General features: G+C 42.8%; 1 protein-coding gene across 5 annotated transcripts in view; it reads left to right on the forward strand.

Annotated features, from left to right (window-relative positions):
- Vps8 (VPS8 subunit of CORVET complex) overlaps positions 1 to 14,376 on the forward strand; it is a 216,139-nt gene that overhangs the window by 151,437 nt on the left and 50,326 nt on the right. For all 5 annotated transcript variants that reach the window (XM_029544439.1, XM_021209011.1, XM_029544437.1 and 2 more), the window contains 3 exons: positions 5,083 to 5,163; positions 6,673 to 6,842; positions 10,464 to 10,629. In XM_029544439.1, the coding sequence (XP_029400299.1) occupies positions 5,083 to 5,163; positions 6,673 to 6,842; positions 10,464 to 10,629 (417 nt within the window). The remainder of the gene's footprint in view (positions 1 to 5,082; positions 5,164 to 6,672; positions 6,843 to 10,463; positions 10,630 to 14,376) is intronic.

Consider the following 14,376-nt stretch of genomic DNA (forward strand, 5'->3'; position numbering starts at 1 on the left):
TTTATGAGTATTTTGTTCCTTATTCTAAGGAGGAATGAAGTATCCACACGATGGTCATCCTTCTTGGTTTTCTTGTGTTTTGCAAAATGTATCTTGGGTGTTCTCCGGCACATTTTTAATTATGGCGTTTATGTTTTCCTCCATTTAACTTTGTATTTTTAAGGAACAAATTAATTATCATGTCTTATTTTTTTTTTACTCTGTTCACTGATTGCATGTGTGAATGAAATGAGAGTCTGCCCCATAGGAGTTCTCATAAGAGAAAAGAAAATGTCCAGATTCTTCTGTTCAAAGTGCTTTTTTTGTTTTGTCTTGTTTTGTTTTTTTCGAGACAGTTTTTCCCTGTGTAGCCCTGGCTGTCTGGAACTCACTTTGTAGACAAGGCTGGCCTTGAACTCAGAATCAAAGTGTGTTCTGAGGTAACACTGTCCTTTTTAAGGCCTGTCTGCTCTATTAGGCCATCTCTATCCCCTCCCCTCAGATTCCCATCAATCTCAGTGGTTGTTACATAGCTCACCCTATAGAACACCAGGCACAGCCTCATGTCTGTTTCACTCCAGTGAAGACCTCATATTGTATGATGGATGACATCAATGCCCAGGGCTTGTACAAGAGGGAATGACTACACCCCTAGGGCAGAAGCCAAAAATAATTCAGAATGACTCCACTTCTTCAGTAGCAGTGCTCAGGGGAACAATATGGTGTCTCTTAGAAACGCCTTAGTATTCCTGATATGTCCTACTAGTCTGGTGTTACCCAGAGTGACCTTTCATAGGTCCCAGCATGCCTGTACTGAGGACGTAGTTGAACGTCCAACGCATGAAGCCGTGGGTGATAAACTACACTCACGCCATACAGGCTTGGTGACATTGTCTTCTTGATCCCTGAACAGTAAGCATCTGCAATGCCCTGTTTTTAAAGAAGCAGGCATGGTTCTGAGCTTGCTCAGTTCACTGTTCCTGGGTGAGAACGGGTCTCTGGCTTCCACTCTGTTTTTGTTTTTTGGTTTTTGTTTTTGTTTTTGTTTTTTCAAGACAGGGTTTCTCTGTGTAGCCCTGGCTGTTCTGGAACTCACTTTGTAGACCAGACTGGCCTTGAACTCAGAAATCGGCCTGTCTCTGCCTCCCGAGTGCTGGGATTAAAGGCGTGCGCCACCACGCCCAGCTTGGCTTCCACTCTGTATCTGCTGTGAGCCAATGTACTTTTCATGTTCATATTAATCCAGCAATCTCCAGGGAGAGCGTAGGGAGGGACAGTTATTTAGACACATAATTGTCCACACTACTGAGATAAGTTGATTTTTCCAGAATAGATGGTCATAATCTGAAGATTCTTAGATTGCCATGACTGGTATATATTTATTCAAATTGATGCAGGGGTCTGAATTATACAGCTTCTCTAGGAACATAAGTGCTTAATGAATAAGGAAGCTTTAAAAAAAAAGATATATATGAATATACTATAGCTGTCTTCAGACACGCCAGAAGAGGGTATCATATCTCATTACAGATGGTTGTGAGCTAGCATGTGGTTCTGGGAATTGAACTCACAACCTCTGGAAGAGCAGGCAGTGCTCTTAACCACTGAGCCATCTCTCTAGCCCCAATAAGGAAGCTTTTAAGGAACCAGTATTCTAACTCTTAAGTTAGAAAGGCATCACTGGGTGGGGCAGGTGAGGTGGCTCAGTGGAGAAAAAGCTTCATAATAAGCTTGGCGATTATAGAACCCATGTCATGGATAAAGCTAACTCCATGAAGATATCCCTGGCTTCCACGAACATCTGTGTGCGCACATTCCCCCCTCCCTCTCTTTCTTTTCTCTCTCTCTCTCTCTCTCTCTCTCTCTCTCTCTCTCTCTCTCTCTCTCCCTCCTCCCCCCTCTCATACACACAATAATAATAAATAAATAAAATCCAATTTTTAAATGGATGCTGCCATATGACTGAAGTCATTCTTGATTTCTAAGAAGGCCGCTTCTGAGTGTCCGACTGAGGAAACAATGAGCCTGGTACACACTCTTCCATAGAGCCGTGCTCCTACTTCAGATAATACTTAGTTAGAAAATAAATCACACCCATGGTAGAATGAGTTCCAGAAAGATGTAGGGGAAAACAGCAACTGCATCTTTTTCCAGCATGCTTTTGAAATTGAATATGGGCACCAAGTATGTCTTCCTGCACAGTTAACAGCAAGTTACAGGGAAACACTAGCAGCTTTTTTATGAGAGCTAGCTAAATTCTACAGAATAATTATGAGAGCTGGTATCTGTCGTGAGCTATCCTTGAAGCGGAATGCTCACCTCGAGTTCTATAATTAAGGTGTCGCCTCAGCATGAGTAGTTTTCCTGGTCTCCCTCTTAAATTACACATATTGAAGTACAGTGTCCTGAAGTAAATATAGAAATGACCTATAAAGATGTCTTCTTTTTCTCTGGATTTAGCCTTTTAAGATATCTTTATTCTTCAATCTCTCTTGTCAAACTCCAGAACCTTTAATACAGTCATACATTTATGGGCATGTTAGAATAGATGTTAAATTGGATTTTTATAGTACTGTGCTATTGATTGCCACTGTGGCTCAGAAATGAGTGTATCTAATGGGACCTTCACCAAAGCATAATTAAATAAGGGTGAAAGGCATTACATAGATCTGTTTTTATGCAAGAAAACTGAAAAGAAGTCGTATGGATGTGTGTTTTTCCAGCAGAGGACGTGAGCCTGACTGGCGAGGGACCCTGGATCTTTAGTTCAGTGACGTGCTCTCCAGCTGAGACAGACCTAAGCAGATAGGACCTGCTCAAGCCCTAACTCAGTGTACTTAATACGAAATACAGAGCTGTTTTATCCTTTTCTCTTCATGAGCATAATCTCACAGCTGAACGGACTAGAGGAACCCATGAGAGACAGCCCCATGCTGCTCTAGAAAACACCCAAACCTGGTGCTAGTCTCCTGGTGCTAGGCTGCACTGCCCAGCCTTCCAGAGCCAACGTTAGACGCCATGACTGAAAATTGAGCAACCATTAAATTCACCCAAGTTTCCCAGGATTTTTTCTTTCCAAGCTCAGCTACTCTTACAGCATGGTTTACCACAAAGTTGCCAGAGACATTTCTGTCCGTCATTAGTTTATCGTTCAGTTTAGTTACCCATATTTTCCAGCAAAAATTGTTTGTTTGCTTGCTTGCTTGTTTGTTTCTTATGTATCTATGCCTGGGAAGGCAGCCTACATATGGGAGACTATGAAAACTTTGTTTCTGAAGTTTGTATATGCAAAGTGCAGCCTTTTGGCCTAACAGTTCTTTAACACAGTGCACTTGCTCTCAGCCTCACTGAAAGTGCTGGAGGATGTCAGGGGTGAGTATTGGGGTGATCCTGCAGCCCTGTCAGGTTCTGAGAACCCCCAGAGAGACAACCCCCTTATGTGAAAGTGAGTTTGCGTGAGCCCTGCCACATTTTTCTGACTTGTTTGTTGTGACTCTGTAGTACAATCTCGCCTCAAACTCAGTACCCTCCTGCCTCCACCTCTCCAGAACTAGAATCCCAAGTTGCCTGGCTCCCTCTTACCATGCCTACTACAGTGTAAATGATATGTAAATAGTTGTGGTAAAACCATGTTTATTTAGGAAGCAGTTAACAATGCAAAAAGTCCACACATGTACGCACACAGTCACTCTGCTATTTTCCGTGTGCACTTGGTCAAATCCTATGCAGGTGCCTGATCATGGGGGTGGGACAGGCAGTATGAAGCGCTTCCCCCTGCATTTGGCATGCTCTACCTTTAACAAGCAGTGTCTGCTTTGGTCTTTGCTGTGTGCCTGGATTTCTCTATTTGACAAAGTCATTTGTGTTGTACATAGCCTCTTATTAGAGCTTGACCTGCTCATTTGTTAGCAAGCCCTAAAGCTGTAATTATCAGTCTAGTCAAAGATACAGTTTAAAGGGGCACAAAATACGCTGAAGATGAGAATTGTGTAATACATTTTAGATGTGGCAGTTTTGCCATACCTGCAGCCATAAAAATATCCTTTAGTCCATAATTCCTGTTTCTGGAGATGTCCTCTTAAAAGAGTCAGAGATTCAGTCCATGATTATAGTTATCAGCTTGGACAGTGAGTGGGGAGGAGACCTCGGACATAAGAGCCTGGAGTGATTTGAAAAATGTTATATTTTAACATGATTTATATTCTGTAGTTACTCAGAAATATCTGATGATGTCAGAGTATATCATTAACTGAAAAGTGGGTGTGCGACCACCATATTGTAGAAGCTAAGAAGTGCATCCTCTTTCATCCATTCCAGAAGCAAGGCCTACCGATGTCAGCAGTCTCTGGATGGGTAGCTTGTACTTTTGACGTTTTGGTCCACTTAGTGTTTGGGGATTATGCATAATAAATAATGGCTTGGCAAGCCTACTACAGAAAGTAGTAGAGAGGTTTTGAGGTTCTAAATAGCTGTGGTTTAGCATTGATGGCTTTATTAGGAGAAAAAAAAATGTTGAAAGCTGTTTGTCTCCAAAATTGGGGGAATTTAGTTGGTTTTAAGCCAGAGGTGGCAAGATGTGGGGGCTGAGGGGTTGATGTACAGATTCTGGTGTTCTTGGATACGTTGGTTTTCATGCAGTGGGTGAATGGTGAGGGTTGGTATCTCACACAGAGGCTTCTGAGGGAAAGAGAGGCAGTAAAAAGCTAGATTAGACTTGCAAAGAAGATGGCCATAGAAGGGACTTAGGTCACACATTTATTTTCCAAAACAGTTGGGCTGTCCAGAGAGAAACAAATTAAGCATCGTCTGGGTACGTTCACAGAACAAGTGTGTTGGGACTGTAAGTACATGGCTCATCCTGTAATCCTGACACTCAGGAGGATGTTCAGGAAGAACAAGTGTGTTGTGACTGTTAGTGTGGAAGCTGGCCATGGTAGCTCTTACCTGCAAACCTGGAACTCAGGAGGATTGCAGGTTCGATGCCAACCTGAGCTATAGAGTGAGACTCTTTCAGGGAAACAACAACACCCACCATTGCAAGCGCTCAAAATGATGTTAAAGCACCAAGAGTTATAACAATTCCTTTTTTTTTTTTCTAAATAGGACCCAATTTATGGAAAAGGAAAACTTGGAGAAATCCAGGGCCTTATTCTGGGGATGCTGGACACCTTTAACTATGAGCAAGTGAGTAACAGCTGCTTGCATCCAAGTTTGTCTTAAAGTGGGAAAGAAATGGTGTTTTTCTTTTCTATTCTTTCCTGTCCTTCTGTTTGAATATTTTTGAATCTGAAAATTACTCCTTACTAAAATAAGGTACATTCAGATACATATGTACCTTTCTCTACTTTTAAGTTTCTTGCTAACTGAATTTATATACAGAGAAAAAATACTCAGGTGAATCTTACTTTTGATTCATTGGCAATTAGACTAGTATTTTAATTTCAAAATGGAAGTAGGATAAAACTTTTTGGAAAACGATTAATTAAAAACAAAAAAAAAAACAAAAAAACAAAACCTTTAGCCGGGCGGTAGTGGTGCACGCCTTTAGTCCCAGCACTTGGGAGACAGAGGCAGGCAGATTTCTGAGTTCGAGGCCAGCCTGGTCTACAGAGTGAGTTCCAGGACAGCCAGGGCTACACAGAGAAACCCTGTCTCAAAAAACAAAAACATTACTGCTGCTTAGTAGAAATTGTGATTCTTCTCTTAACTCAGAATTACTTAAAGCTTTGAAGATTCAGTTAGAGCCAGCCTGACTTTGCTTACTCTTTTCCTTAAGAAAAGTATAAAGTGCTGGTGTGTTGGTACAGTCTGCTTTTTGTTAAGAATTTAGAAGTGAAAAGAAAAATTGAGAGGCAGAGTTTTTCTTAAATCTTTTCCTTAAGAGTTGAAGTTTTGTCTCAGATGGCATGGGGGGGGGCTCAGTGCCCCCACAGACACAGACGCAGGGAAGTGGGAGGGAGGCTGGCAAGGTCTGCGTGAGACCAGGAAGAAATTAGCGCATCTTTACAATTAAGTAAAAGTTTCAGGTAAAGCTAAAGAGTTAAACTATAGAGCAAAGCAGTGGGCTGGGCAAGGTCTGTCTTTCCCTGACTACGTGGCTCAGTGATGGGCGTGAACACTGAGAACTGATATGGCATGAAAGTACTTTACAAGCATAGGCAGCCCTAAAGTGACCTAATGTGCTAGCCGCGGAATGTCTCAATGACAGATGGCAGGGTCTTGAGCAGCTTCAAATGACTTCTAAGTGCTGATCAGAAAATGAGATCTCTGCCCAAGGGAGATGAGCACTGAATAATGACCATTATTAGCTTTCCAGTGAGCGGGTATTTGAAGCATCGCTGTGCAGCATTCTCAGTAAGAGGCCAGGGAGCAGGGCTGTTCTTACCCCAGCTGTCAGCCATCAAGAGGGGAGTTAGAAATGTGGTGAATAGATTTGGCCTTATCGAGTCATCTGAAAGCCATCCGGACTGCGTTAGGCCACAGAAGGACAGAGCACACGTTGCTTAGGAGTGAGTGGCAGGCTTGAGCATCTCAGTGTCCACATTCATCATCACTGCCCTCGAAGGGTTCCTGCGGCCTGTGAGTTTGGATGTTGGGCTGTCTCTCTGTTGAGTGCTCTGATTTCCATTGTGTTTCTCTTCATCAATCCCCATCGCTCATTTTAATCCTTTCTTCTGTTTTGACCTATCATAGACCTTGCTAGAAACAACAGCCAGCCTCCTGAATCAAGATCTCCATTGGTCACTGCGCAACCTGAGAGCGTCAGGATCCAGAGGACTCAATCCCAAACAGGATTACTGCTCTATATGTTTACAGCAGTACAAAAGACGCCAAGAAACAGCTGATGAAATTATTGTCTTTAGGTAAGAGAGGGAAGGAAGGTTAACTCTGGGGGCTGTGTTAGCCAAGCAGTAGTACATGTGATCATGAAGCCCCAGTCAGCCATTCAAGCAGTGGGCAAGGTGCGCAGAGTTCCTTCCCCACTGCCCTGACAGTCTGCTGGGGAGTGGGGAGGGCAATTAAGGGTCTCAGACAGTATGTGAGTCTGTAAGTCAGAGCCAGGATGAAAAGTTCATACAGGGCAGTAGCATGGGAGATTGCAGTGTTTCCAGGGAGCAGTGCTATGTTGAGAAAGTGTGGTAAAAGAATGCGTCTCTCAGGGATGACCTGTGAGCAGGACAAGAGACACAGCTGATGACTGACTGTGGAAAGACAAATGCATTCACACAGACTCTGGAAGCTGTGACCATCTTAGTGCTTTGGATGCGGAGGTGGAAACCAGGCCTTTGGCTTGATAAACGGGGTGAGCATGGCACCCTGGTCTGAGGAGAAACTGGTGTAAGGAACTGGGACGACAGGAACCTTGTCCTGCAGTTCTGGGGCTTGAGGTGGCTTCTGGATTCTGAGCAGGGCTATCTAATGCGTATACTCTCACCAGAACTTGAGAACCATGTTTAGGGGAAATAGACATTTAGGAATCAGCAACACACTGATAATCTTTAAACCCTAATACCGTGAGAGGGGACATTCCATACACAGGTAACCCAGGAGAGCTTAGCACCAGGACCTGTCCTGTTAAAATACATGAGGAGAGACAGCACAGTATGGGTCAGAGCTGAACCTCCTGAGTTTACATATCTTAGACTCCTTACGTGTAGATGGAGATAGTAACAGTGTGTATAGCCTAGGGTTTTGTAACCAGCCAATGGGTGCCTAGCATAAGTGCTTCATAAACACCAGCTGTGCAGGAAGACTGGCCGCTCTGGAGGTGACCGAGGAAAGCAGAGCGTTCTCGTCGTACCAAGAACCTATTCCTGTGAAAGGTGTTTATTAGAACTTACTTGTCTTGTTTTTGTTTGATTATTTGGTTTTATTTTTTGTTTTGTTTTAAGATTTATTTATTTATTTATTATATGTAAGTACACTGTAGCTGTCTTCAGACACTCCAGAAGAGGGAGTCAGATCTTGTTATGGATGGTTGTGAGCCACCATGTGGTTGCTGGGATTTGAACTCCGGACCTTTGGAAGAGCAGTCAGGTGCTCTTACCTGCTGAGCCATCTCACCAGCCCCCTTTTTTTTTTTTCATTTTAACACAAATTAAAGTTACCTGAGAAGAGGGAACCCAATTGAGAAAATACAAAATGCCTTCATAAGATTGGCCTGTAGGCAAGCCGATGGGGCATTATTTTAATTAATGATTATCCTGTGAGGGCCCAGGCCATTGTGGTTGGTACCACCCTGGAGCAGATGGTCCTAAGTTGCATAAAGAAGTAGGCTTGGAGCTGGAGAGGTGGCTCAGTGGTTAAGAGCACAGGCTAGTACTCTTGCAGCAGACCGGGGTCCAGTTCTCTGCATCACACAGCAGCTCACAGCCGTCTGTAACTTCATTTCCAGGGAATCTGATATCCTCTTCTGGCTGCCAGGATATCAGGCATGCAGGCAGAATACCCACAGTCATAAAATGTGAATGAATGAATGAATGCAGGTTAAGCATGTCGTGAGGACCAAGACAATAAGTAGTGTTTCTCCATGGCTTCTGCTTCAGTTCCTGCCTCTGGGTTCCTACCTTGAGTTCTTGCCCTGTTTTACCTGAATGATGGAGTGTGACCTGAGAGTTGTAAACTGAAATAAAATTTTTCTTCCCAATTTGCTTTTAGTCATTGCCTTAGTTACTTTTCTATTGCTCTGATAAGACACCACAACCACAAGGCAATTTATAGAAGAAAGAATTTACTAGGGGATTACAGTTCCACCAACTGGACACCAAAGCATTCAAGTATGTGAGCCCATGGGGTTATTTTCATTCAAACCACCACAGTTATGGTGTTTAATCACAGAAACCCTGACAAAGACACTACTGTGTACCAGAGCTATTCATCAGAATCCAGGACAGCATGAACACAAGAGTATAATGTGAACCGACATGCAGGGGGATGGATGTTTTAAACACATAGTTAGGAATGCCTCACTGTTTAACAGACAACTTTGAAACTTAATTAAAATGTAATTGCTTATTAAATTAATAAAAATAAAATAGTGTAGAGGAAAAAAGATGTTGGTAGCTACTAATTTTTAGAGAACAGATGGGGGTTGCCTCCCCATTTAAATGATGTTCGAGAGATTTTAAGATGCAAGGAAGTGGCTATCTCATTTGTAGGGCGTGTTAAGCTGGGGGTTGGGATATGGAGGCCGCCTGTCAGTGCTCTTCCTGGTCTACTCCAAGGATAGTGAATGGCTGGCACAGCAGGTCTGGACAGAGTGAGGAGACAACGACAAGAGGGATGGCAGAGGAAGAACAAAGGCTAACCAGGCAGGAACTGGTTCCTGTACAAAGTCGGACTTTCTTCTGAGAAGGCGCTGGGTAGTTTTGAGAGTGGGAGAGCCAGGTTAATGGTCAGTGGTTGATGTGTTGATAGTGGACTATGGAAGGTCAAGGAAAGATGCAAAATGCCAGTAAGGCTACTTCAGAGCCCATGTGAGAGACGGCCCAGCACAGTCAACAGCAAAGAACTAGGAAGTGAAATTTCTGGGGATCATGTAAAGGCAGAACTAATAGGATTTGCTTATAGATTTGCTTATCATTCACGAAGCAAAAAGGAATCTAGGATGGCTTCAGAGTGTCGCCTGAGATCCTGCAGGGATGTGCTCGCTGTTGCTGAGATGTAGAAGGTCAGATGAGGAGTGCAGTGGAAGGGGGGGTAGTGAAGTTAGGGACTTGTGTTTGGATATGTTAAATTAAGACTCCTGTTGGGTATCCAGGGTAGAGTTGCCAAGGAGACAGAGAGATAGGACTGAAGGGAGAGGCCTGGGCTGGTGGTACATATATCTGCTAGTCAGGAGCCTGCGGCATCTTAAAGGCTTGGAACTAGAAATAATCACTGAAGGAGCAGGGCTAGGTAGAGGAAAGACAAGCCTGTGAGACACAGGTTCTGTACAGGAAAAAATGGCATCGAGAAAGGTAAGGACAAGAGGAAAGAGAAGGACTGCCATCTAATGCAGTGTTTCCCATTAGAGAGAGGGGATCCTGAACCAACCACCAGGAACGCCCTCTTAAGACCAGTGTTAAGCTTCAGAGCGTGACACCTTTGGCATTGTTTGAAGTCATAGTCTTCTTGAATATAGTGAGGGCTCTCATGCTATTACCAGGCTACTTACATAATTATTTTTCCCAATTGCTTTTTAAAACAATGACCCCCCCCCCAAAAAAAAAAACTATCAGAATGCTACAGTTAGAGTAAACATAGGCTCAGCCCAGCTTCTGTACTCTGGAACATGCTACTCACAACTTAAGAATGCAAATAAGGCAAGACTGGATTCTTAAAGGGGGAGAAAAATCATTAAAAGCATGTCCACTCTTGATTCTTGTCCCTGAATAGCCAGCCGCTGGTTATTTAAGATTTTTCTTTACCGCATGCAAATGTTTTCTGTAGTTCATGTGTGTGGATGTTATACTAAGTACAATTTGTCTGTCTTCATTTTATAGCTGTGGCCATTTGTATCATTCATTCTGTCTCCAAAGTAAGGAATGCACCCTAGAAGTTGAGGGTCAGACAAGATGGGCGTGTTACAAATGCAGCTCAAGTAATAAAGCGGGCAAACTCAGTGAAAATCCTTCTGAAAACAAGAAAGGACAGATAACCTCGTCTCAGGTAAGACTCGCATCAGTGCTGGCATGTGCCACTCTTATCGGTCTGTTAGGCCTGGCCTATTTCGTCAGGACCCATAAGCCTCTGGTCTACCTTATGGATACTGAATGATTGGCTCTGTCATGGTTAGTGTGAAGAGCCTGTTCTCCCTGATCAGCACTGATAAACTGATGAAACCTGTTCAGCCCTTGAGAAGCTTGGAGCCCAGGTCAGCAGCGGAGGGGATAGATAGGTACATTCTCAGGGAAGGCAGGACAGCAGTGACAGATGAGCGCACAGCAGTGCTGATTAGCACCCACATGGCAAGAGAGGGGAGTCATCACTCTCTTGGAGCTGGTGACAGGCGAGGTGCTACTCACATGCTCCGCGTACGTCTTCTTCCCGTAAAGAGCACGGTGCAGAGTGGTCACTTCAGATACTTCGTTGCTCATGGAGATGAGGGACCATTTCCATTATGTTCATTTTGCAGCATTTTTTAAAGAGGCAACAGAGCAGAGTGTTCTCTGCTGTTCTGTGGGTTTGAGAACACAAGGTGACAACGGAGGGGGTTAAATGAGAAGTTCACAGGACTGTGACTTGACGGCTGATCTGTGACACAGTCTCTGCTCCTTGCTGTCTCCTCAGCATCACACAGCCCCCAGCTGACCTCCACTTCTAACAGAAAACTCAGGCCTGTTACATTACTTTGTTTTATCAATTTTCGCTGGAGCACTGAACAAAAGCCAGGGACAATTTCATCATGGGCTTCTCTTCCAGATCACGATTTAGCATATCTATATGCCAATGATAGGAATTCCTTTTTTGTCATTAATATTCATATCTGCCCGGGTTTTTTTTTTTTCATTTATTTATTCACTTTGCATTCTGATAGCTGAATACTGTCTCATTGTGTAGATGAACCACATTTTCTTTATCCATTCTTCAAGTGAGGGACATCTAGGTTGTTTCTAGTTTCTGACTACTATAAATAAAGCTGCTATGAACATAGTTGAGAAGGTGTCCTTGTGGCATGGTGGAACATCTTTTGGGTATATGCCCAGTAGTGACATAGCTGGGTCTTGGAGTAGAACTATTCCCAACCTTCTGAGAAATTGCCAACTTGATTTCCAAAGTGGTTGTATAGTTTGCACTCCCACCAGCAATGGAGGAGTGTTCCCCTTGCTCCACATCCTCGCCAGCATGTGCTATCACTTGAGTTTTTGATCTTGGCCTTTCTGACGGGGATGTAAGATGGAATCATTTTGATTTGCATTTCCCTGATGACTAAGGACATTGAACATGTTTGAAAATGCTTCTTGGCCACTAGAGACTCCTCTGTTGAGAATTCTCTCTAGCTCTTTACCACATTTTTAATTGAGTTATTTGGTTTATTGGTGTCTGATTTCTTGAGTTCTTTGTATATTTTGGATATTGGTCCTTTTTCAGGTGTAGAGTGGTGAAGAGCTTTTCCCATTCCATAGGCTGTTGTTTTCTCCTATCAGTGGTGTCCTTAGCCTTGCAAAAGCTTTTCAGTTTCATGGGGTCCCATTTATTAATTGTTGATCTTAGTACCTGTGCTATTGATATTCTGTTCAGGAATTTTGGCTCCTGTGCAATATGGTCAAGGCCACTCACCACTTTCTCTTCTATTAGATTTAGTGTGTCTGATTTTATGTTGATGTCTTTGATCTACTTGGGCTTGAGTTTTGTGCAGAATGATAATATGGATTTATTTGCATTCTTCTGCATGCAGACATCCAGTTAGACCAGCACCATTTATTAGAGATACTTTTATTTTTCCATTGTGTGGCTTTGGCTTCTTTATCAAAAGTCAAGTGTCTATGGGGGTGTGGGTTTGTTTCTGGTTCTTTGATTTGATTCCATTGATCAACCTGTCCCTCTCTGTACTAATACCGTGCAGTTTTTATTACTGTTGCTCTGTAGTATAGCTTGAAATCAGGGATGGTGATTCTCCCAGAAGTTCTTTTATTGTATAGGATTGTTTTAACTACCCCAGGTCTTTTGCTTTTCCACATGAAGTTGAGAATTGCTCTCTCATGATCTATAAAAAAAAATTGTGTTGGAATTTTGATGGGGATTGTATTGAATCTATAGATTGCCTTTTGTGGAATGGCAATTTATACTGTTACTACTACTGATCCATGAGCATGGGCAATCTTTCCATTTTCTGATATCTTCCTCCGTTTCTATCTTCAGAGACTTGAAGTTCTTATCATACAGGTCTTTTACTTGGTTAGCGTTACATTAAAATATTTTATATTATTCATGGCTATTGTAAAGGGTGTTGTTTCCCTAGTCCTTTCTCATGTATTGTTTGTGTAAAGGAGGCTACTGATTTTTTTTGGTTGATTTTGTATCTAGCCACTTTGCTGAAGGTGTTTATAAGCTGTAAAGGTTCTCTAATTTCATGGTGTCCCATAAGTTTGGATATGAATTTTGGGGGACAAAATTTCTTCTGTGAATAGTGAAAACTTGACTTTTTCCTTTCCAATTTGTGTCCCCTTGATCTCCTATAGTTGTCTTATTGCTCTAACTAGTGCTTCAGGTCTATGTCAAGTTGAGTAGATAGGGAGAGGGTGGGCACCCTTGTCTCCTCCCTGACTTGGGTGGAATTGCTTTAAGTTTCTCTCCATTTAATTTGATGTTAGCTGTCAGCTTGCTGTATATTGCCTTTATTGTTTTTAGTATGTGTCTTTAGTATGTGTCTTGTGTTCCTGATCTCTCCAAGACTTTTAACCTGAAGGAGTGTTATATTTTGTCAAAGGCTTTTTTTCAGCATCTAATGAGATGCTCACATGGAAATTTTTCTTTCAGTTTGTTTATATAGTTGATTACATTGATGGATTTTGTATTTTGAACCATCCCTGCGTCCCTGGGATGAAGCCTACTTGGTCATGGTGGATGTTTTTGATATGTTCTTGGATTTGGTCTGCAAGTATTTTATTATTTTTGAAGTGTCTGTTATGTCTCCCCTTTCATTTGTGATTTTCTTTTTTAAAAGATTATTTTTTTTTATTTATATTTCAAATATTATCCCCTTTCCTAGTTTCCCCCCCCGAAAATCCTCTATCATCTCCCTGCTCCCACTGCTCCCCAACCCACCCACTCCCACTTTCTGGCCCAGGCATTTCCCTATACTGGGGCATAGAGCCTTCATAGCACCAAGGACCTCTCCTTGCATTGATGACCAACTAGGCCATCCTCAGCTACATGTGCAGCTAGAGCCATGAGTCTCTCTGTGTTTTTTCTTTGATTGGTGGTTTAGTCCCAGGGAGCTCTGGGGTTACTGGTTAGTTCATATTGTTGTTCTTCCAAATGGGGCTGCAAACCCCTTCAGCTCCTTGGGTACTTTCTCTAGCTCCTTCATTGGGGACCCTGTGCTCCATCTAATGGATGCGTGTGAGCATTCACTTCTTTATTAGTCGGGCACTGGCAGAGCCTCTCAGGAGACAACTATATCAGTCTCCTGACAGCAAACTCTTGTTGGCATCTGCAATAGTGTCTGGGTGTGGTGGTTGTTTATGGGATGTATCCCCAGGTGGGGCAGTTTCTGGATGGTCATGCCTTCAGTCTCTGCTCCGAACTTTGTCTCTGTAACTCATTCCATGGGTATTTTGTTCCCCCTTCTAAGAAGGATCAAAGTGTCTGCTTTTTGGTCTTCCTTCTTTTTGAGTTACATGTGTTTTGCAGTATCTTGGGTATTCTGAACTTCTGAGCTAATATCCACTTATCAGTGAGTGAATATCATGT

This window comes from Mus pahari, chromosome 12 (assembly GCF_900095145.1).
Source record: "Mus pahari chromosome 12, PAHARI_EIJ_v1.1, whole genome shotgun sequence".
Taxonomy (NCBI): Eukaryota; Metazoa; Chordata; class Mammalia; order Rodentia; family Muridae; genus Mus; species Mus pahari.